This window comes from Orbicella franksi, chromosome 1 (genome assembly GCF_964199315.1).
Source record: "Orbicella franksi chromosome 1, jaOrbFran1.1, whole genome shotgun sequence".
In the NCBI taxonomy this organism is placed as follows: Eukaryota; Metazoa; Cnidaria; class Anthozoa; order Scleractinia; family Merulinidae; genus Orbicella; species Orbicella franksi.
The window spans coordinates 5,171,062-5,194,207 of NC_138145.1; the positions used below are offsets into that span (position 1 = coordinate 5,171,062).

At 42.6% G+C, this 23,146-nt stretch overlaps 3 protein-coding genes and 2 pseudogenes across 3 annotated transcripts in view; 4 read left to right on the forward strand and 1 right to left on the reverse strand.

The window, feature by feature from the left end:
• Nucleotides 1-5,047: 5,047 nt before the first annotated feature.
• Nucleotides 5,048-5,750, forward strand: LOC145486881 (uncharacterized; annotated as a pseudogene).
• Nucleotides 5,751-6,736: 986 nt separating this feature from the next.
• Nucleotides 6,737-8,426, reverse strand: LOC145484913 (uncharacterized; annotated as a pseudogene).
• A 5,153-nt stretch (nt 8,427-13,579) lies between these two features.
• On the forward strand, nt 13,580-15,183 carry LOC145486804 (uncharacterized). Its single transcript, XM_081465520.1, has one exon. The coding sequence runs from the start codon at nt 13,589-13,591 to the stop codon at nt 14,933-14,935; it is 1,347 nt and encodes a 448-aa protein (XP_081321646.1). The 5' UTR covers nt 13,580-13,588; the 3' UTR covers nt 14,936-15,183.
• The window catches only part of LOC145486849 (uncharacterized), an 80,263-nt gene continuing 72,208 nt past the window's right edge, over nt 15,092-23,146 (forward strand). The window contains exon 1 of the mRNA XM_081465575.1: nt 15,092-15,107. The gene's annotated coding sequence lies outside the window, so the exon portion shown is untranslated. The remainder of the gene's footprint in view (nt 15,108-23,146) is intronic.
• Nucleotides 18,809-21,947, forward strand: LOC145484921 (uncharacterized). The gene is made up of 2 exons (XM_081463548.1): nt 18,809-20,324; nt 21,219-21,947. The coding sequence occupies exons 1-2, from the start codon at nt 18,816-18,818 to the stop codon at nt 21,945-21,947; spliced, it is 2,238 nt and encodes a 745-aa protein (XP_081319674.1). The 5' UTR covers nt 18,809-18,815.

The following is a 23,146-nucleotide window of genomic DNA, read 5'->3' on the forward strand; positions in this document are numbered from 1 at the left end:
TTTGTTTATCTGCAAGAAACTCTGGCAGCGCGACCTGTTGTAGTCAGATCCTTATGATCAAAATGGTCTGGTAAAAGCTTCTTGTAACCTGTGCTTGGTAAACAGGGAGGTGTAGCCATTCTGGTTTCTCCTAAGACTCAATTTGAGGTATTGCAAGGGAAGAAAGTTACATCCGGCAGGGTTTTGAGCGTTCTTGCCTGCTTAGGCGAGGCTAATTACAATTTTGTTAATGTTTACACGCCGACTAACCCCAGTGAGAGGAAAAGTTTTTTCAATTCCATTAGAGATTATTTTTTCCCGAACTCTGTCAAGATTTTGGCAGGAGATTTTAACCGCATTGAAAGCGAGAAAGATAACTTTGGTGACAATTTTGTCTCTGCTAAAGAATTGAAGGAATTACACAGGAATGCCCACCTAGTAGACATCTGGAGGAAAATACACGGTAATCTCACCCAGTGCACTTGGTTTAATGCACCTAAATCCATTGGTTCGAGATTACCCAAGATTTAGTCCCCACTGTGACTAGTTATGAAATTTTGCCTTCTTTCTTTTCCGATCACGTTTCTGTTGTTTTAGTCTTCAATGTGAAAGATTTTTCCTCTCACGGACCTGGGGTTTGGCGGCTTAATTTAGGTTTCCTTCAGGACACTCATTTTTGCAAAGTGATAACTAAAACGATTTCTGAACATGTAGAATATCAATGATGTTTTCCTGCCTTACACGACTGGTGGGATTTTTTAAAGATTTCTTTTAGAGATATTGCTCAGGATTTTACCAAACGGAAACAAAGGAATTTGAATCCTGAGAAAACGACTGCAATCAATTTACTGATAAAAGCTAAACATGACCTTATCGCTGGCAATGTTTCGGCCACTGATAAAATTGAGCAACTAGAAAGTAAACTACAAGCGATTAATCTTCAAAATGAAGCTGTTAAAATTCGCAGCCGTGCTCAGTGGCTAGAAGGAGAACAACCAACGAAATATTTTCTTGCGCTCGAGTCAACATGCGTGGAAAAGAATGCTGTTAAAGTTATTTACAATGCTGATGGGGTCGAAGTCTCCTCACAAGAAAATGAAACCGCTCATTATGATTTCTACTGGAAATTATACTCTCGTGAACAAGTACATTTTCACATTTAACGCAATTTTTTGGCTAACATTGACGTTTCCCTCAATGATACTGATCAAACTCTGATGAAATCTCCCAAGAGGTCTGCGAGTTGTCTCCAGGGAGACGACCCAAAAAACTTGAAAAATTGGAGACCTATTTCCTTACTGAATGTTGATTATAAGATCTTGTCAAAAGCCTTAACAAACCGTTTGTCAAAAGTTTTAACTTCACTTGTTTGGGAGGATCAAACCTGCTCCATACCGGGATGAACAATCTTTGTTAATTTAGCGTTATTTCGAGACACTTTGGATTATATTACTCTTACTAATGAGACAGGTATTTTGGTGAGTTTAGATCAAGAAAAAGCCTTTGATAGAGTTGACTGTTCCTTCCTGAGCAATGTCTTACAGAAATTTGGCTTTGGCCCCGTTTTCCAACAATGGATTTCAGTTTTGTATCTCTATTTCTGGAAAAGACGTGCTGTCAGCCATATTTGTAGAAGATGAATCATTACGTTACTTCGCTGAATTTGGTTGCCGAATGCATAACTTCACTAAATTGTGATGCTAAATTGTTTGTCGCGGTTGCAGCCGTGAAGCGTGGAGTTGGCGGTGGCCGTTTGTGAGGAGAACTTCCCTTCCCTTTGAAGATACTTGGCACAGCTCCTGGTTTGGGACTGATCCTTCCATTAAGACTTTTCTTCAAATCTTCAGGCTTAAAATGCCTCAAACAAACCCTTGTTCCTTCCAATATAGAAAAATCCTTGCCTACATCTCTTCTAATGGCATGGATCCACTGCTTTCTGGTACTTGGATCGTCTGGAAAACGAAAAAAGGATATCTTTTCCCCGTATCTTTGTCTCGCTTATCCCTCTTCATACACAACGGAACGCAACAATGTGTTGTCATCTCTCAGCTAATCTGCGAGTAGAAAATATTCTTGTCGGTCAAAGTTGTCCCCTACAAAGACTAAGGGAACCTTTTACCCACCTATTTATCAAAAGATAAAAATTTCAAATATCTTCGCATAGTTTTTACAGCTTAGAGACTCCAATATAATACAAATCTAAGTGCACTTCAAGGTTCAGCTGGCCTACCAAGCCTCGCTTTCATGTTTTCAAAACCAGGCTGTTCCGTGCAGCCGCCATTTATGAATAGCACAGTTTATTGATAATGGCGTACGTACTGCTCAGATGAGTTTGTGCCGGCACATTCCTTCCACAATCAACCTAGCCGGTGAGTTCATTCGTGTCTGGTATCCCAATCAGCCCAAAACGTGTTGTGGCTTCAAACACCACCTAGGGAAGGACTGTTTGTCCGGTCATCGTCTTAATTGTGAGCGTTCTGGTCAACATGCAGAAAGCTGCGAAGGACCAGCCAAGTGTGCTGTGTGTAAAGCCAATGACCACCAGCTGGTCGAATGCCCATTTGTCCTTTACAGCACTAATGTTGACAGCGGTTTGAAAGATGTAGAGAAGACAGAAGAGGGAAAGGGTGAAATTTAAAGCGAAAATGGATCAGGCAAAGAAAAAGCAGCAAGAAGCAGAACAACAACAAGCTCGCATGCAAATAGAGGGTGGAAGTTTGCACGAACCGCGGCATGAGAAAGACTAGGGAAAAGAAAAGAACAAAGGCAGAGAACAAAGGGGCGAGGAGCAAAGTGAGAAAGTCCAAGACTCAAGGGAGAAAGCGGAGCGGTGTGATGATAAACATCGGCGAGATGGATCAGATTTGGAGAAAAGTGATGATGAGAGAGAAAGAGGAGATCGAAGAAGGTACGAATCATTGAGAGAAGAAAAGAGAAAAAATTTGCAGGAGACACGTGTCTCGTGCAAAAATCAAGCTGAGAAATTTGAAAACTTTGGAAGGGCAAGTGTTTTTGGTCCTTTGGGACGGGCAAATCTGCCGGAGTTGCCGTCCTTTTCTCTCTGAATTTTTCCGGTAAAGTTATTGGTTTTTTGACCGATTCTGACGGCAGGGTGCTGAGCTTATTGATTGATCTTAATGGTTTTAAACTTAATCTTGTTGATATTTATTCTCCTAATGTCATATCTGATCGTAAAATTTTTTCTCCTGTCTGCATGGGGGTGAGTATGGTGGTGTGTTTTTTCCTACATGACCTTGTCACGCCATGGCTTTGAGCAAGCCACGTGCCCAATTTGCTCACCGGCGAACTGTATGTTTCCTCGTGGACAATGATGTCACGGACATTGACACGCTGAAAATTGTACATTCTGTACCGGATTATGCTGGTGAAATCCAAGGCATTGTCCCTCTCTTCGGAGGAAAATGCTTCGATATCACCTTGGCGAGCCCTGAAGCCACTGTGAAATTGGCCCAGGAGGGCATTGATTATGACCAGGTTCACAAACTGCTGCATCTCCTTGGAGAATGGAGCATTCATGTCTCTGTGTTCGTGTTGGTCGAATTCCCTGATACCAACCTATTAAACTTGTTGGCCACGTACAGCGAACTAAAATCAAAAACTGTACGACACTTTCGCTTCTCGGAGGGAGGTTTTATTCTTATTGAAAATGGCGTTGAGTTCACACGCATCAAGTGTGACATTCCAAAATGCTTAGTCAACGCTTAGTCAGTTTACTGAGGTAGTTGAGGTTTTGGAAGACCCTTCTCAAGAGGCTGTGTCATCTTAGGTTTCTTTGTTTTCTGAGTCTGAGGGCTCTATTCAAGAATTCTCTGAGGAAGAGTCTGCAGGTTCCCCTTCCTCCTGTTCCCCCACCATCTCTTCTTTCACCAGCCCCTCTGGTAATTGTAGTGAAAGTATTCTTAAGGATATTCAGATTGTCTCTAGCAACCCGAAAGTGGTTGAGCAAATTCTAAGTAATGTATGTAGTGGTCCGATAGGGACAAATAATTCCAGTGATGGTCCAAATTTGGCCAGTAATAGTAGTGATGGTCCAAAGGTGACCAATAATACTAGTGATGGTCCAAAAGTGAACAATAACAGTAGTAGTAATGGTCCAAAAGTGACCAAAAACAAAAATCCAAAAGTGTCCAGTCATCAAAGTAGTAGGAAGGTTGGTCCGAAAGTTGTAAAATCTGTCAGTTCTGACAGTGATTCTGAGTTCAAAAAGCCAATGACTGTTGCTGGTGGTGCCCCCAAATCCCCTGTGAGAGGCTCCCGCTCTTGCTCCCCTCTCCCCTCTGTGGGCTCTCACAAGTCTCTTCCATTGGTTGCTGGTTCTAGGCCGAGTTGTTCACGATAATTGCAATGTTTTGCTCACTCACCTTGGTAGTTATGGCATTGTCCATGATTTCTCTTAATAGGGACTTTAAGATCCAGGATGCGACGGCTCTGAGATGCCACCGGAAGTACAATATCCAGGCAGGGTGCATATTGCGCATGCCCAAGGCGTTTTGTCAGTGGCACCAAGTCGCGTCGAGAATGTCATTTGGCAAAATTTGGTGTTGTGTACAGAATGTGAGTATAAAATCGTTTTTTTGTCCATGAAAATAATGCTTTGTCTCCGTTAAACCTCTCAGGCTCTCAGTAGAGTTACTTAAAATCTTGGTCCTAGATTGCAGTCACTTTGGAAGGCAAAGATGCAACAGTTGAGACATTTTTCATCTTATATTCACAGGTGAACAGCTGGTTGAAGTCTTTGATCGAAGTATGTCATACTAGCCAAAACCTTCCTTGTAAATGTTAACTTTATTTATGTCTACTGGAGTCGGTTGAACAAATCTTTGTATTTTTTACATGTGTTATGTTTGAGAAACATGTGTTATGTGTTGTTTTGTGGACACTAAACGTGATTTCATTCAGTCGAAGTATTGAATGTAAGCTTACACTCTTGTTATTTTATTTTTAGCTCGGTGATGTTTTGGTCAAACGAGCAGACGTGTTGTTGTGCCGAGAAGTGGTAAATTTAAACCCTTTTACGTCCAAAAAAGGATCCACTCAAAGAAGCAGGATGTGGGAGAAAATAGCTCAATTTTTGAACGAATGTACCCTACTGAGATTCAACGTTGACAAGTGATCGGTTTGTGATCACATGGGGATTCTCATAAACAAGCATAAAAGGAAGCTCAGAGCCGAGGAGAAAGCATCTGGTATAGCGTCCGACAAGCCAAGTGAACTGGAAAATCTTTTAGACACTATTATCGCTTTACAAGAAAGTGCAGATGCTGAATCGCAGGAATTGAGAGCAGAGAAAAATGAAAAATGTGAAAACGACTAAGCAAAGGCAGAAGATGCGAGATTAAAGGCCATGGAAAAGCTGTCTGAGACTAGGAAAAGATTAAGTGAGAACGAAGAGGAAAAACCCAAATGACAGCGAAGAAGTGGAAGTGATGCGATGGAATTTTTAGCAGATAGGGCTAGGATAAATTATGAACTGAAGCAAGAAGAGTTTAAAATGTTGAAAGAACAGCAAGCGTTGGAGAGAGTAAAAATGGAAGCAACGGCCAAACAGCAGCTACAAACACAACAACAACAAACCGAAATGTTTAAAGTTATGGAACAGCAACAACAGCTGCTTAACACCCAAATGATGATGATGCAACAACAAGAACAGTCGAGGGCAATGATGGCTTTATTGGGGAAATTAACCAATAAGTGATCTATGGATTTGTGTCAGAAGTCAGGTTTTGCAGCATATTTTGCAGTACTGCATATCATTCCCATAAAATAACTATGTACAATAATTGTACTTTACTGTTATGTATTGGTCAAATCCAAGCTTAAATATCCCCCTTGCATAGAAGAGCAAAATTAATAAATTATGGTCACTTAATTAAAATTCTAGGTGTGGGGGAATTTGATCACCTGAAACGGACCTAGGTTAGGGCATTTGAATGGCTTTTAGTCCTTGGGAGGGGGGAATTTAAACACCCAATAACTGAAGAGTTCAAATGCCTGGGGAGGATGATTAAGCTTCAATTTGACTGGTACATTTAAGTGGCATAAGCCAACATCAAAAACTACACAGTATGAACATTTTGGAGTGGCTTGTGGATAAAAATATTTTAAAAAATACACTCCTTAATTTGCAGACCCTTGAGATACACATGACATAAAACTACCTGTTGCATTATATTCTGTTTGAGGAGACTTGTATGTTAGCAACTGTTGCTTAATTGTTAAGTTGAAACTTGGTTGTCACCAGCAGCCAGGAAAAGTTCACTAATGTTGTATATGTACACCATTGTTGCCAGTTTTTCAAGTGACAAAGAATGTTTTGTTTTATTACTTGAGGGACTTTCCTTGTACCTCTGTTCTCTGTGCAAGTAAGAGGCCATCCGTTGTGTTTTTACATTTCAAACTAATCCACAAAAGGTTAATTAAATATGATTCTAAAGGTACTGATTCATGTGCACCTATATGAGCCAAACTACATTTGTTGCATAGATATCTTAGTTAAACCCTTCATATCTATCCCTTTCACTGATTATTCTTGGGAAAGAAAACATACAGGGAACTCAACTAATCATAGCTAAGTAGAACTACAACACGTTTCAGTCCAAGAGTCTGGAACTCACAGGGGGAAGGTTAATCACAAAGGAAATTTTTACCCACAACCCTCTTGTAGAAGCATTTTTGTCACAGGAATTATAAAAAACTTATCTTAATCTCATGAATAGTCCACTGTGACAAAGCCCTGTTAATTAAAATTGTCATTTAATGAAGGTGGATCTAGTCCAAAATAATCAGCTGTTGTGTTTGAATAAAGACAAGTTAAAGCATTTCTTAAAATAGAACATACTATGTAAATTTTTCCGACTTGACTGAGTCCAATCTTCAAATTCTTTTTAAAATTCTTAAATTTGAAGTAGTTTACAATATCTCTGAATAACCATTCAACTGATGAGCGAACAGCACTCATGGGCTCATTAAACATCTCCATATTGTGTGTTAGAATGCCAACTCTGAAAGGTGCCTGCAACTGAACCCCTGAGTGGGTATGCTGGATCCCCATATAAACACATTACTCTACCAACAGGGTCAAATGTAAAGTTTTGTAGATCATCGTACAGTTGGGAGACTGCCAGCATTCTTGCATCATGCATTCTGCCTTCTAAAAGAAGGAAGGCAGGTTCCACTCTTAAAAAAAACTAAGGATATATATCTCATCGTTGATGTGTGCTAAAATCAAGTCATGCAGGCTTCACATATAACTAGCAGGTAGGGTGTATGGCATGAGCCCAAGAAATTGAATAGGCTATTATTAATTATTAAAAAGAATTTCACCAAAGAATAAGGCAAAAGTAAGAGGCAAGTGAAAATGAAAGAAAAATTCCATATGACATTGAAAGGAAAACAGGTTGCTTTGTGAATAAAAAAATCTGGGGTTTTCCTACAGGACCATAGATATTGGCAATCAGTCCACTGGGATGTGGAACTTGAGCGCATGTATGTGCTTGTGGCCATTATAAACAACTCGCTGCTTTGACATTGGCCGACTAATGGGCCGCACAGTTCCGTCTATAAAGCCGAAACAGTTATCAAGGGCTGCTCCTTTAGAGTGGACAGCAACTCCATACATAGCGATTAAAGGCGGGTTTAAAATACCATGGTTCCACTGTGTAACCTTGTGCCCGTGAGTGTTATATGTCCAGTCTGTAACCTTGTTGCTTATCATACGGGGCTCTGGCACTGATTGCCCAAAGATTGGTGTCATGTCGGAATAGCGGCATGGATATGCGAACCTCTTAAGCACGATAGAGGCCTTCGGTTCCATCACAGATTGTTCCATTAGAGTATTTGAAGATGGGTGGAACTCTCTCAACCCTCAGATTTTCAATGTAATGTTGTTTACAAAATTCCATGTAAAGACTGCCCTTGGAATTACATAGGAGAAACCGGAAGATACTTCCAAACCCAAAAAAGGAACATCAACGAAACTTGAAGAACTATTCAAATGGCTCTAATGTTGCCAACCATGCGTGGCAAAACAATCACTCCATTGATTTCGACAATGCTTGTGTCATTGAAAAAGGCAATTACCGCGTTCGAAAAACACTAGAATATTGGCACACAGCAAAAACCATTGACGCAGATAACAACTCAAAACTGTTGCCTAGGCAATACTCTATTTTATTGTAATCAGGCCTCATTTACATTTTTATCTTCTTGCTTTTTTCACGCTTGTTTTTATTCTCAATTTTTCACACCCCATTTGTATATATTTTTGCTTGCACGCTACATTCTTCATTCGTTAAAGGCTATAGACTGATAGCCGAAAGCTTATGTTTTTTATATATTTTTAACCAGAGAACATTCTTATTCCAATAGGAACTCTTAAGCTTTCAACAAGTAATGCAATATCTTGCATTTGGCAGAATTTTTACTTTCGAGAGAAAATTTCTCGTATGCTGAAATGGAAGATTTTGCAGAGCGTACACCTTTTAAAGCACTGAAAATTCTTCGTCATCTATAATTTCTTCTACCAAGCAAGGTAGCAGTAATTCTTGAATTTTTTTGAAGCCATTTTTTGTTTCTTCGTCAAAACCTTTGTACAGATTAATGCACCGATACATCGCGTCGCAAATCTTAACTCAAATTTCCCACATTTACAACGCCATCCTCGTTCCACTTTTTTCCCGGTCACCGCGTCCTAAGAGCTGTCGCATCCTGGATCTTAAAGTCCCTAATACCAATGGTTTGCATGACATTGACAAACATAAGGGTTTGCTGCAGTGGTTGCACTCTTTGCCTTCCCCAGTTGATGTCGTCTGCTTGCAGGAGACTCACTGCTTGTCGTAGGCTGAGTGTAGGTCCTGGTTTTCATCTTCAGGGTTCTCTTGTGTTGTGTCCCCTGATTCTACATGATCATGTGGCTGCATCGTGCTCTTTCATCCCTCCCTCAATCTGGTTCGTTCTTGGTCTGACAATGCTAGTCGGTATGTTCAGTGTGAATTTACCTTCCAGGATTCTTGTTTCCGTGTTCTGTGCATCTATGCACCCAATCGTAACCCAGCTCATGATCTTTTCTTTAACCAACTTGACACTTTGGTGGACCCTGCATCCCCGACCGTTCTGTGTGGTGCCTTCAACACAGTTTTTGACCGTTCTTTGGATCGTGCTGGCTCCTCATTGATGATACCTCTTGTGAGAGTACTTTGGTGCTCACTCGGCTCTTCGACTCCTCTTGCGTTGCCTCCATTCGTCAAACTCTGCATTTACCTGGTCTAGGTGGGATGGCTCCCTCTCGTCCCGCATTGACCTTTTGGTTGCCCATATCCTTGGATTTCATCTGTCTCGGCCTGTAATATCTTGCCATGTCCGTTCTCAGACCACTGCGCTGTTCTCTTCAGGGTTAATGTTCCTCATGCTGTACTTTGTGGTCCTGGGCGTTGGAAACTTAACGCCTCTTTTCTAGAAGATGACAATTATGTTTCATTAATTTCTAACTTTCTGGTCGATTGGCATCACCGTCAAAATTGTTTTTCCTCCCTTGCAAAGTGGTGGGAGGCCTGTAAGGAGCGTGTTAAGGGGTTGTCCATTAATTTTGGTGTTACCAAATCAAGTGCAACTTGCAGTTAGCGTGATCTGCTTGTCTGTCTTGCTGAACATCTCAAATCTAAGCTCAACCAAGGCAATTCTTCTTGTCTCGGTCCTTATAACTCTACCCTTGCTGAGTTAGCCAAATTGGACCTTAAAGCTGCTCAGGGAGCACAGGTCAGCTCTCGTGTCAAATGGGTTGAGGATGGTGAGTCTTCTTCAGCTTACTTTTTTAGGCTTAAGAAGAAGCGTGGATTGCATCACAAAATTTCTGCTTGGAGAACCTCTGATGGTACTATTGTCTCTGACACCTCTGGTTTGAATGATGTGGTTACTTCCTTTTACTCTAATCTTTTCTGCTCTAAGCTGACTGATGCTGGCTCTAGGGCCTCTCTGTTACGGAATGTTGGCTCTTCTCTGCCTTCTGAGGATGTGGGAACCTGCGAGGGCCTTCTTACCCCTGAGGAGTGCCATGCTGCCCTGCCTGACATGGCCCGCCGCAAAGCTCCTGGGTCGGATGGTCTTCCCATGGAGTTCTATTTGAAGTTCTGGGATCTCCTTGGTGAAGATCTTGTTTGTGTACTTAATTCCTGCTTTTGCTCTGGTCGTCTGTCACATTCTCAATGTAGAGGGGTTATCTCTCTTTCTTTTAAAAAGGGTGATCGACTCGATATGGGAAATTGGCGTCCTATCTCATTGCTCAATGTTGACTACAAGCTCGCTGCTCGGGCCATCTCGGGCCGGCTTCTCAAGATCATCCATCTCGTTGTCGAAAAAGACCAGATGTGTGGTGCCAGGCTCAATGAGTCCAAATCTAAGGATTTGTGGCTTGGATCTTGGGTTGGTTGGACTGATCCGCCCGTTGCTTTGGATTGGTCCTCTACCAAGCTCAAGTTTCTTGGTGTTTACCTGGGCCTCGGTAACCTTGAGGAAGCCAATTGGCACCTTCCAATTGATGCTGTTTAAAATGTTCTTCTTTCTTGGTGGCAGCGTATTCTGTCTTTTCAGGGGAGATCCCTTGTCATTAATGCCCTTGCTCTTGCCCAGGTGTGGTATGTGGCCTCATTAATCCACATGCCTCCTTGGGTTCTTAAAGAGCTGAACTCCTTGGTGTTTCACTTTTTCTAGAAAGGTCAGCGGGAGCTGGTGTCCCATTTGTGTGTTGTTCAGCATTCCCTTCTTGGTGGCTTCTTGGTTATTGATGTCAAATTGAAAGTCTGGTCTTTAATCATTCAATGGGTCAGACGATTTGTGAGCTCTCTGGCTAGCTGGGTCTCTTTCATGGCCTTTTGGTTCGACTCTTGTCTCGATCTCTCTCCTTTGAAGGTTTTTTCCCAGCCTTTCAGTGTTGTTATTCGTGATCTTCCCCCTTTTTATCACTCTTTAGTTTTGGCTTCGCGTCCAGTTGATGGCTCCTTTTCTGCTGCCCGCTCCTCCCTAGTTATGGCTTCTGGTCATGCCTTTATCACTGCATCCATGTCGGCTAATCTTGCTATGTTCATCTATTGTCTGAGAATTACTCTTCTCCCCACTGTGTTCTCAAGTTCTCCCCTTCATTTGGTGACCTCTATTGGTCCACCACCTGGCAACACCTTTTTGTTTTCAATTTGGATCGTCCTGTCATTGATCTGTCATGGAAAATCACTCACGGTATCCTCTATACTGCTGCTCGTTTGTTTTCGTTAGGTCTGAAACTACATTTCTGGATACAGTTGTATACAAAGGCAAACGATTTAGAGATCAGTCCATCCTAGATATAAAAACACACTTTAAGCCAACTGAAACCTTTCAATACCCTCATTTTTCCTCTAGCCACCCACCGGGTGTCAAAAAGGGATTCGTGAAGGGCGAAGCTCTAAGACTCTTACGAACTAACTCTTCAAGAGCAACATTTGAAGAGAACATTTACAAATTCAAATCACGTCTCCTTGCTAGAGGTTACCCGAAAAATCTGATCGAAACACTCCTTTCAGATATTAAATTCACAGAAAGGGAATTGGCGCTAAGACAAAAACATGAAAGCCGGAAAGAACTCTTGCCTTTTGTAACACAATATCAACCATCAGTGCCCAACCTCAAAAATGTTTTAATGGAAAAATGGCACTTGATACAAAATCAGCCTTCTCTACGGCAAATTTTCAAAGAGCCACCACTAATATCGTATAAAAGAGGTAAATCCCTAAAAGACATACTCGTAAGAGCAAAACTATAAAGGGGTCATATATTACATGGTACAAAAGTTTCCATTGTTAGAAGTTGTGCAGGCCTGTCACTCCTTGCTAATTCCTACTGTGATACTTTCCAGACAGAGCCCCGTTCTGACACGCGAAACCTCAAAATAACACAATACTGTACATTGTGCACTGTACAAAACTTAAAGAATATATCAAGAAATACGCACGATATACTGAACGCTTTACTTCATAACTGAGCAAAAGCATTCAAAACATAGTGTATTTTAACACAAAATGATACTAGTACTCAAAAGCCATGTTATATGAAAAAATCCACTTAACCACCTCTACAAAAACACAACTTAGAGCTTGAGAGCATATAGGATCAAAAATACAGCAAACTGATTGACTGGCAAGGACCAATCAGAATGCGCCTTTTTCGATCCCAACTTCAAAATGCTGTGGCTATATAAACCCAAACTGCCAAAAAGTCCCTTGGTGGATCAGAATTGAGTTAAACACTCTACTGTTCCACTTACAAATAGTTGAAAATAGCAACTGACGAGAATCGTGAAGATTCGAAACCGCGGTCTTGCTTAAAACCACAAATTGCTTGCTGTTCTGATCATGGACACGGAGGATAAACTGTTGTCTGATACGAGCCCGTTAAACACACCACTGGATGAGAATGAAATGGCCGGGTGCTCAAAGGACAGCGACATTGATAGTGCCTCAGAGCCCGAGGACGAAATAACGAGTTATCAACCCATCAAAACACCATCAGAGACAACAGCAAAAAACCAAAGAAACGGAGAAAACAGAAAAAGAAAAGCAGAACCAGAAAACCTTTACTCGCTGGAGGATAAAATCAAACAAACTGAGGAGTCCATAAAGAAGCTACAGACACACTTGGACAATAAGACCTGTCCAAAGTCATTACGATACAGAGCGCGGGCGAATATCCCGCCGGACGAACAGTTCAAAAAAGACATTCAGGTGGTCAAACAAAAAGCAGAGCATGGCTTTCTATCAGCACTCACTAGGTTTAATTACCGCTGCCTCGAGAAACAAAAAATTAAGTTTCGCAAAGAAAAAGGTAAAACTCTCCGAAAAGGAACTCCAGAGAGAGGCTTAAATAACAAATCCAAACCTAAACCGCTATCGGCGGACATCAGTGTAAAAAACCTAGCAGCTATACTAGGAATCGATGCTGAAAATGTGCCTACACTACTGTCAACATTAAAGGAAGTTGTAAACAATAAAGATGTTGAAAAGTACACATGTCTGTTCACTGAATGTTCTAACACTGCTAACACAGACAGAAAAAATAAAAGGAAGGGAAAATCAAAAATCACAAAAACACAAATAAAAACCAAAAAGCGTAATGAATGCAGAAAACTATCAACCTCTTCTCTTACAAAAAATAACGATAGATTTATTAAAAATCTATCGAAAGCGAATTTGACTGACAACCAAATTAAATTGCTATCAAAGGGATTAAAATTTATACCAACCGCCACAGTAACGAAAACTAAAATACGGCGCCAACTCTTGCAAGATTACAAGGATTTCGCAAGACGAATGTGCTTAAAATAATTTTTCACGGGCAAAACAAATCAATACATCCCTTCTATGTCAAATCAAACTGGGAACCGCCAGTCCAACCATCAGTCACATTAGAAACCTACCTGGAAGAGGTTAAACAACAAATCGCGGAGATAAAAATAACCAGACAAAAACCAAACTTGTCACACAAAGAACGTAAAGCGCTAAATGTTTTACAGCAAAGCAAAGATCTTAATTTCAAAAAAGCGGACAAGGGAAGCACACTTGTAGTCATGGATAAAAATGATAAAATACAAGAGGGCCAAGTCCAAATCAATGACCTAGATAATTACAAGCCTCTTGACAAGCCTATAGTTAAGGAAACACATACGAAGGTGTCACGCTTGATCTCAGAACTACACCGTGGCAACTACATTGATGACATGACTAGAAAGTGGTTATCTCAAACACCAAATCTACCGCGGATTCCGGAATTCTATACCCTTACAAAGATCCACAAACCTACTCTAGTAGGAAGACCAATTATCTCAGGCTGCAGTGGGCCTACAGAACGAATATCAGCATTTGTTGACACATTACTTCAGCCTATTTCCATATCACAAGCGTCTTATCTAAAAGACACTACAGATTTTATTAATTTCATTGAAAAGACGAAAGTGAATAAACAAACATTCCTTGTATCAATGGACGTAACAAGTCTATATACTAATATACCACAAGAAGAGGGTATAACTACAGTATGCAGAGCATATGAAAACTTTCACAGAAATAACCCTCCTATCCCCACACAATATCTCAAAGAAATGCTAAGCCTGATACTGAAAGAAAATTCTTTCCAATTCAACGGTAAGAATTATCTACAAATCCACGGTACCGCCATGGGTACTAAAATGGCCGTTGCTTTTGCAAATATTTTTATGGCCAATATCAAAACAGAGATTCTTAGCAATAGCATCGCAAAACCCACAATCTGGAAACGATATATTGACGATATTTTTTCTTTGTGGGATGTTAGCCAACCTGATATAGACAAGTTCATCAAACAAGCAAACTCACATCACCCTACAATCAAATTTACAGCTGAAATTTCAAATACTGAAACTACATTTCTGGATACAGTTGTATACAAAGGCAAACGATTTAGAGATCAATCCATCCTGGATATAAAAACACACTTTAAGCCAACTGAAACCTTTCAATACCCTCATTTTTCCTCTAGCCACCCACCGGGTGTCAAAAAGGGATTCGTGAAGGGCGAAGCTCTAAGACTCTTACGAACTAACTCTTCAAGAGCAACATTTGAAGAGAACATTTACAAATTCAAATCACGTCTCCTTGCTAGAGGTTACCCGAAAAATCTGATCGAAACACTCCTTTCAGATATTAAATTCACAGAAAGGGAATCGGCGCTAAGACAAAAACATGAAAGCTGGAAAGAACTCTTGCCTTTTGTAACACAATATCAACCATCAGTGCCCAACCTCAAAAATGTTTTAATGGAAAAATGGCACTTGATACAAAATCAGCCTTCTCTACGGCAAATTTTCAAAGAGCCACCACTAATATCGTATAAAAGAGGTAAATCCCTAAAAGACATACTCGTAAGAGCAAAACTATAAAGGGGTCATATATTACATGGTACAAAAGTTTCCATTGTTAGAAGTTGTGCAGGCCTGTCACTCCTTGCTAATTCCTACTGTGATCGCAAGAATGCTGGTGCTGTGTCGGTGACTGACACCCTGGATGTTTTGCAGTCGTGTCACCCGACCAAGCAAGCTTTTACTTGGCTCCGTCCTGATGGCACTTCTGCCTCCAGGATCGATCTTGTTGGTTGCTGTTTCTTGGTTGTCCTCTGTTTCCTCCTGTGATATTTTTGCCTGTCCTGTTTCTGATCATTCAGCTGTCTCCTTGTCTTTGAAGTCCCTCCCTGATGCTGTCTCTCGTGGATCTGGCTTTTGGAAGCTATATACTTCTATCCTGGCAGAACCCGATTATGTTGGTGAGGTTTCAGCCTTTTGGTGTGCTTGGCAGTGTGCTAGAGACTCGTTCTCTTCGCTTCTGGATTGGTGGGATTTGGGAAAGGCATGTATCAAATCCCTGTCCCTTGATTACTGTTGTCGTCGCTCTGCTAAAAAGAAAGAGTGGTCCAAATTGTTATCTGAGAAGGTGGCTAGTTTGAAATCTTTGGTTGACCAGGGCCATGTTTCTACTCTGTCTGACTATAGGGAAGCGCTTTCCGATCTTCAGGAGTATTCCCTTGATCAGGCCCATGGTGCGCAGGTTCGCTCGCGTGCTACGTGGGTTGAGGAGGGTGAGTCATCGACTGCCTACTTCTTCCGTCTTGAGAAGAAGCGCAAGGCAGAAAGCACCAGCTTCTCTCTCAAAGTTGGTGACCGCTCTGTTACTTCTACTGAGGATCTTCTGGCTGCCACCGCTGATTTCCATAGGAATTCGTATAGCTCTTGTGAGACGGATCCAGTTGTCCTCGAGGAGTTACTCTCCAATCTCTCCTTATCTCTTTCTCCTGAGGAGGCTGACCTGTGCGAAGGTGACTTGACGGTCCCTGAGTGCCTCCAGGCTGTACAGGGCATGGCTAAAAGCAAGACGCCTGGCCTTGATGGCCTGCCTGCCGAGTTCTATCTTGCCTTTTGGTCCGTTTTGGGCTCTGATTTGGTTGATGTCTTAAACTGTGCTTTTCGTCTTGGGTTTCTTTCCGTGTCTCAACGTCGTGGTCTTATTAATCTTGTTTTTAAAGCTCATGACCGGTCCTTGCTCAAGAACTGGCACCCTATTTCTCTGTTGTGCGTTGATTATAAAATTGGTTCTCGCGCTATTGCTGGTCGCCTCCTGCATGTTATCGATAGAGTTGTGTCTCCAGATCAGACGGCTGGTGTTCCTGGCCAGTTTATTGGTGAGAATGTTGTGTATGTTCGTGATGCCATCCAGTATGCCTCTTTGAAAGATCTACCCTTGGCAGTTCTTACCCTTGATCAGGAGAAGGGGTTCGACCGAGTTGAATGGGAGGTTTTATTTTGCACCCTTGAACGTTTGGGTTTTGGCCCTTCGTTCTGTAAGTGGGTGCAGACCTTGTATACTGGTGTCCAGAGTTCAGTCATTGTTAATGGCTATCTGTCTGAATTTTTTAATCTGCAGAGGAGTTCGTCAGGGTTGTCCCCTTTCTCCTCTTCTTTATGTCTTGGTTGCTGAGACTTTGGCTGCCACCCTCAAAGCTTGCCCGAGGATTAAGGGTCTGTCCCTCCCAGCTCCTTTGCCTTCTCCTAGTTTTCTTTCTCAGTATGCTGACACCTCCATCCTTGTCACTACTGACGATTCTATGTTGGCTGTTTTCGATGTCTTTGATCGTTATGAGCTTGGGTCTGGTGCCCGCCTTAACCTTAAGAAGTGCAAAGGTTTATGGGTGGGGGCATGGCGGAATTGTGTGTCGGGTCCCGTTGATATCCGGTGGTCTGCTGTTAAACTTCGCTGTCTTGGCTCTTTTGTGGGTCCGGGTGATCTGTCTCATGACAACTGGGATCCCCGGATCCAGTCTCTTAAAAACCTACTGTTCACCTGGTGCCAGCGTTCCCTCACCTTTCAAGGTAGGGCTCTGGTTATCAATGCGTTGGCTCTCTCTGGCCTTTGGTATCTTGGTTCTGTCGTGTCCCCTCTGGATTGGGTAATCTCTGCCATCAATGCTGAGATCTTTTCCTTCTTTTGGTTGGGGAAGAAAGATAAGGTTTCCCGCTGTAGTTTGTCAGCCAAAGTCTGAGGGTGGTTTTGGTGTAGTTGACGTTACTGCCAAGTTTCGTGCCCTTCATGTGGCTTGGGTTCGTCGCCTCTGTCAATCTTCCTCGAGTTGGTCTCTGTTTTTCAAGTTGTTTTGTTTGAAGTTTTTTGGTGATGACCCTGCTGTCGTTCTGGCTTACCCTGCTTTTTACCTGTATGAACTTTTGCCAACCTTTTATTCCTCGATGTTTCATGTTTGGGGCTTGTTGGGTGGCCATGGTGTTTTTCCCAACTTGTTGTTTAGTAACTCTGGTGTGGTAACTTCTGTGGATTGCTTGTCTGTTAAGTTGGCGTACTCTTACGTCCCTCGGCAGTTCCTCACTGTGTCACTAAGTTTTGTGCTGTTTTTGGTGACCTGTATTGGTCGACAACTTGGTCTCAAGTTCATGTCATGCCTTTTGATCGTCTCCGTTCATCTTTTCGTATGTCGTCTGTTCCTCCTGATTGTTTCTGTGGTGCTCCCTTAGAGACTGCGGGCCATTTGTTTTTTGAGTGCCCTTTGGCCCAGAGTGTTTTGGCTTGGGTGCAGTCTCTCTTAGTCCTTGTTGTCCCGTCTGCTCCGTCACTGTGTCTTCGTCATGTGCTGTTTGGGTTTGACACCGCCGAATCCACGGTTATCCCTCTGGTTTTCTCCTATTTGATCAACCTGGCTAAACATCGCATCTGGTTGGCATGTAACGATTTCTGTTTAGGAACCAGCTGCCCTCTGCAGTTGAGGTCATTGCAGCGGTTCACTCCCAGGCCTGTTTTATTCTAAAACTCTGGTTTCCTAAGTGTGCATGCTGATTTTTCATTAAACAGTGGGGTGCTTCTGGTGTCATTGCTTCTGTTTCTGGTGATGAGGTTCAGTTTAATTTCTAACTTGTAGTCTGCTTGTCAGACTCCGCTGCCTGTTTCAATTGTTTGTTTTCATTTAAATGCAAAATCATAAAAAAATTATTCATGTACGTTCTGTTGTATTGTCTCCTGTTTTTCTTCTTTGTTGTGTTCCATGTTGAGATTCACCTCTGGGCCGGGTGTCTCCCCTATCCCTCCTATTGTTTTGTCTGTGTATTTGTCCTTGTTTAGTCTAAGTGTGTAATCTTGCCTGGGGAGAGGCTGGGTTCAATTCCCGGGCGACTTATGGCGACGTGGGTGTCCCTCTCCTCGGTTTGCACGTGTTGGCATTGCACTTCGCCTTCATCTGCTCTCCACAAAAAAAAAAACTTACCTGACACAGGCTTTTATGGTCGAAGGCCCTATCATTTTGGTACGCCTTTTGCTGTCCTTCTGTCATTTTGGTAAGTTTGCCAGCTTTTGGCTGGTTTTTGTGGCTTTTCTAGCTATTTTCTGGGCGCCATCTTGCCTTCGAGTTTTCTTGTTGTTCCCTTGGTCACCCATCCAGCGTTTAGTTAAGCCGGGTTGCCCATCCGGTTGGGTGTCCCGCCCATCTGGGCTTAACTTTTTGGTTTGCCCTTTTGGGTGTGTTTGTTTTGTATCTCTCTTGTTTTTCCAGTCATGCCTACCAACTATATGACTCGCATGGCTGATTTAAAGGTTAATTGTTTTGCTGAGGATGCCTCCAATACTGATATTGCAAAGTCTATCGTGGAGCATTTTGCTGCTCAAAACATCAAAGTTCTTGCTTTACAGAAATGTCCTAACAAGATCGACCGTGTAAGCTTTTAAGATAGGACTGCTTGCGAGATTGTGCAACTTAGGAGTGAGTAGGATATGAAAGGTGTTAAAGTGGCTGTGGTCCCTCCCCCTCCTCCACCTCCAAATTGGGTAAATGTTGTTGTTTACAACTATCCCTATGATGCGCCAAACTCGTTTATTAATGATGCGCTGGGCTCCTTTGGAACTGTTCAAGGTATTCAATTCCAACATTGGACCAATCTCCCCGAAATTGCGACTGGTACGTGTGTCATACGCATCAACCTTAAAAGCTCTATCCCTCGGTTTATAACTATTAATTCTTACCGTTGTAAGGTCTGGTATCGTGGTCAGCCCATTTATTGCGACATCTGTAAGGAAGGCACTTGTATTGCCTTTAATTGTCCTTACAAAGGGAAGTGTCTAGCTTGCAAAGGGGTGGGGCATTTTGCTCGTAAGTGTCCCACTGTATGTTTTAAATGTAAAGGCGGTCATGCTTTGGGCTCCTTTCCTAACTGTCGCCGCTGGAAGCAAGTTGCGCTTGATGATGATTTCCAATCGGTTACTTCAGAGGTTGATGCTGGTAATGTCGTCGCTAGTGATATGGGTGGTGTTGCTGCTGAGGTTAACGATGCAGACACGAATATTGCCGATCCTTCTCTTGCCGTTGCCCCTGCTGCTGACGTTTCTGCTATTGGTTCCTCTGCCGCTGATCCTGCTGCCCGTGGCGGGGCTCGTCCTTTTGATTTTTTGTCTCCGCAGCCTTTGCAGACGCCTGATGCCTCCCACCCCTCTTTGCTTCCTGACAAGAGGCTCAACCAACTGGATGAACTCCAGACTCAGTCAGATGGTTCCCCAAGTCAGTTGGTTTTGGTTGGTTTGTCTGGGATTGTGAATGAAGCCTCTGTAACTGTCCTCCAGTCTTCTGATAGCCTTGTTGCTGCTTCGTCATCTGGTGAGAGTTGTAGTGTTCAATCTCATGATAGTGTTATGGTGGAACCTTCGTCTGCTCGAAAGCGCGTCGCCTCAGATCTTTTGTCTTCTGACAGCAGTTATCGGTCTAAACCTAAATCGCATGCCCGGAAGGCCTCTCGCATTCCAGGCCGTCATTTACCTTCTGGTGTCTGTTCCTGCCAGTTTGGCTTGTTCGAGGTCCTCCTCGAACTTGAGGCCTCCCTCCAGATCCAGATGGCTCTCTCCGCTGTTGTTGCTTCGTTGATGGTTTTTGCAGGTTTGGTTGGTTTTATTGTTGTCCAAATTCCCAATTGTGTTGGTCTTTGGTCCAAATTTCCAATTATTATCGATGTAAAGGTAGTAATTGATATTAATAATATATATTGCTTAGTTGTTTTCACTAAACTCCGTAGTATACCAATTGTTCCATGTTCCAAATTATCACTTACATTCTGGTGTTTCTGCCACTGCTTGTTTAGCTTGTTTGAGGTCCTCAAGCTTGATGTCTTCCTTCAAAATGTGATGGCTTTCTCCGCTTTTGTTACTTTGTTGATGGTTTTTGCTGTTTTTGTTGTCCAAATTTCCAATTGTGTTGTCCTTTTGTCCAAATTTCCAATTATTATCTATGTGAAAGTAATTATTGATATTGATAATATATATTGCTTAGTTGTTTTAACTAAACTCCGTAGTGTACCAATTGTTCCATGTTCCAAATTATCACTTACCTTCTGGTGTTTCTGCTGCTGCCTGTTTAGCTTGTTCGAGGTCCTCCTCAAACTTGATGTCTTCCTTCAAAATGTGAAGGCTTTTTCCGCTTTTGCTGCTTGTTGATGGATTTTGCTGGTTTGGTTGGTTCTATTGTTGTCCAAATTCCCAATTGCGTAGTTCTTTGCTCCAAATTTCCAATTATTATTTCTAGTGTATACCTCAACCTATTTTATAACTTAAGTATCGTAATTGTAGTGAAAGTAGAAGTAGATATCAATAACATATATTGCTTAGTTAATCTAACTAAACCCTGTAGTGCACCAATTGTTATCCTTGTATTGTCTCTGGTTCCAAATTCCAAATTGTTTGTGGTGTCTATGGGTCCAAATTGTGTCTCAATTTACTTGTTGTGCCAAATTGCAATTGTTGTTTGCTGTTCTCCAGCTTCTCTCCTACCATGGCCTTGTCTGTCCTCTCTCTTAATTGCAATGGGATTAGAGACCAGTCTAAAAGGACCGGCCTTGTTCAGTGGTTGCACTCCTTGCCTCTTACTGTTGATGTGGTCTGTCTGCAGGAGACTCACTGTGTCTCTTTGGCAGAGTGTATCTCGTGGTTTTCCTCTTCTGGTTTTTTGTCTTGTGTTTCTCCTGGTTCTAATCACTTCCGTGGCTGTGTCATCCTATATCTCCCCCGTTGTCCCTTGTGGACTCATGGTCTGATGCAGATGGCCGCCTTCTGCAATGTGAGTTTTCTTTCTATGGCAAGTCGTTTCGTGTTTGTCATCTCTATGCGCCTAATCAAAACCCTGATCATGACCAGTTCCTTGAGAATGTTTCTGACGGGATCGATCCTTCTGTCCCCACCCTTCTTGTGGGTGACTTTAATACCGTTTTTGATCAGTTAAAGGATCGTCGTGGCTCTGATCCACTTTATTCCAGCCGTGAGAGCTCTGTTCGCTTGTCTGCCCTGTTTGACACTTGCTGTGTCGTTGATATCTGGCGGCACTTTCACCCCGACTCTTCTGGCTTTACTTGGACCAAGCAGGATGGCTCTATTGCCTCCCAAATTGACCTCTGCGGTGTACCCTATGCGTGGGTGCCCTCTGTTTCCTCCTGTGACATTGTTTCCTGTCCTTTTTCTGACCATTGTGCTCTTCTTTTGTCGTTGTCTGTTCCAGATGTTGTTCTCCCTGGCCCTGGATTGTGGAAATTAAATACCTCTATTCTATCTATGGAGCATTGTGATCTTATTTCTATTGCCTGGAGTAAATGGCGCTCCTCAGTCTCTCGTTTCCCTTCTCTTGCCAAGTGGTGGGAGGGAGGCAAGAGTCTCATTAAAGGTCTTACGATCAAGTACTGTTGTCAGAGATCAAAAGCTCATTCTAGCAGTAGAGATCTCGTCCGCTTGATTGATCATTTGAAGATGAAAATTGATGGTGGCTCTTCCTCTTGTGTTGGCCCGTATCATTCAGCCCTTGCAGAATTGGCCAAATTGGATCTTGAGGCTGCTAGAGGGGCCCAGGTCTGTTCTAGGGCCCGCTGGGTTTAAGGTGAGACTTCCTCTGCCTATTTCTTTAGGCTTGAAAAGAAGTGCGGGGCCGATCGCCGGATTTCGGCAATCAAGTTAGATGATGGTACCATTGTCTCTTCCCCCGCTGAGTTATGTGCAGCTTTTGGTGCTTTTTATACTTCTTTATTTTCTGCCAACTCCACTGATCCTGTTATTCGTGCTTCTCCCCTTGAGAATGTCTCTTCCTCCCTGCCTCCTGACATGGCTGCCCTCTGTGAAGGACACCTTACTGTCCGGAATGTCTTACTGCCCTTCAGGGTATGGCCAGGTGTAAGGCTCCTGGCTTTGATGGCCTTCCCATCGAGTTTTATCTGAAATTCTGGTCTGTCCTTGGTCCTGATTTGGTCAATGTCCTTAACTTGTGTTTTGACACTGGATGTGTCTCCTTGTCTCAGCGTCGTGGCGTCATTTCTGTTTTTGAAGAAGGGTGATCGTTTGGACCCTAAGAATTGGCGTCTGATCTCTCTTCTTAATGTGGATTATAAATTAGCTGTGCGTGTCATTGCTGGTCGCCTTTTGAACGTCATCCATTTGGTTGTTGATAAAGACCAGACTTGCAAGGTCCCTGGCCAGTTTATTGGCGAAAATGTGGCTTTCCTCCGTGATGTTCTCTACTGCTCTACCTCCTTTGATGTGCCTGTCGCTATTCTTTCGCTAGATCAAGAAAAGGCTTTTCACAGGGTGGACTGGGATTTCATGCGGTCCACTCTATCTACTATGGGTTTTGGTCCTTCTTTCGTCTCATGGGTCAACCTTTTCTACAATTGTGTTCAAAGTGCTGTTAATGTCAATGGTTATCTGTCACCCTTCTTTAATCTATCTCGTGGTGTGCGTCAAGGCTGTCCTCTCTCCCCTTTGCTGTATGTGCTTGTTTCTGAAGTTCTCGCTGTAAATATCCGTTGTAACCCCCGCATTTCTGGTCCTACCCTTCCTGGGTCATCACCTTTGTCTCCCATTTCCCAATACGCCGATGATACCTCTCTCGTCTTGTCATCTGACAACTCCATCAAAGCTACCTTTGACACCTACAATTTGTATCAGAAAGCCTCTGGTTAAAAATTAAATTGTGGCAAGTCCAAGGGTCTTTGGCTTGGTAGCTGGCGTGGCCGTTTGGATCCTCCCGTTGACCTTGATTGGTCCTCGTCTAAACTGAAGGTCCTAGGTGTGTTCATTGGTAT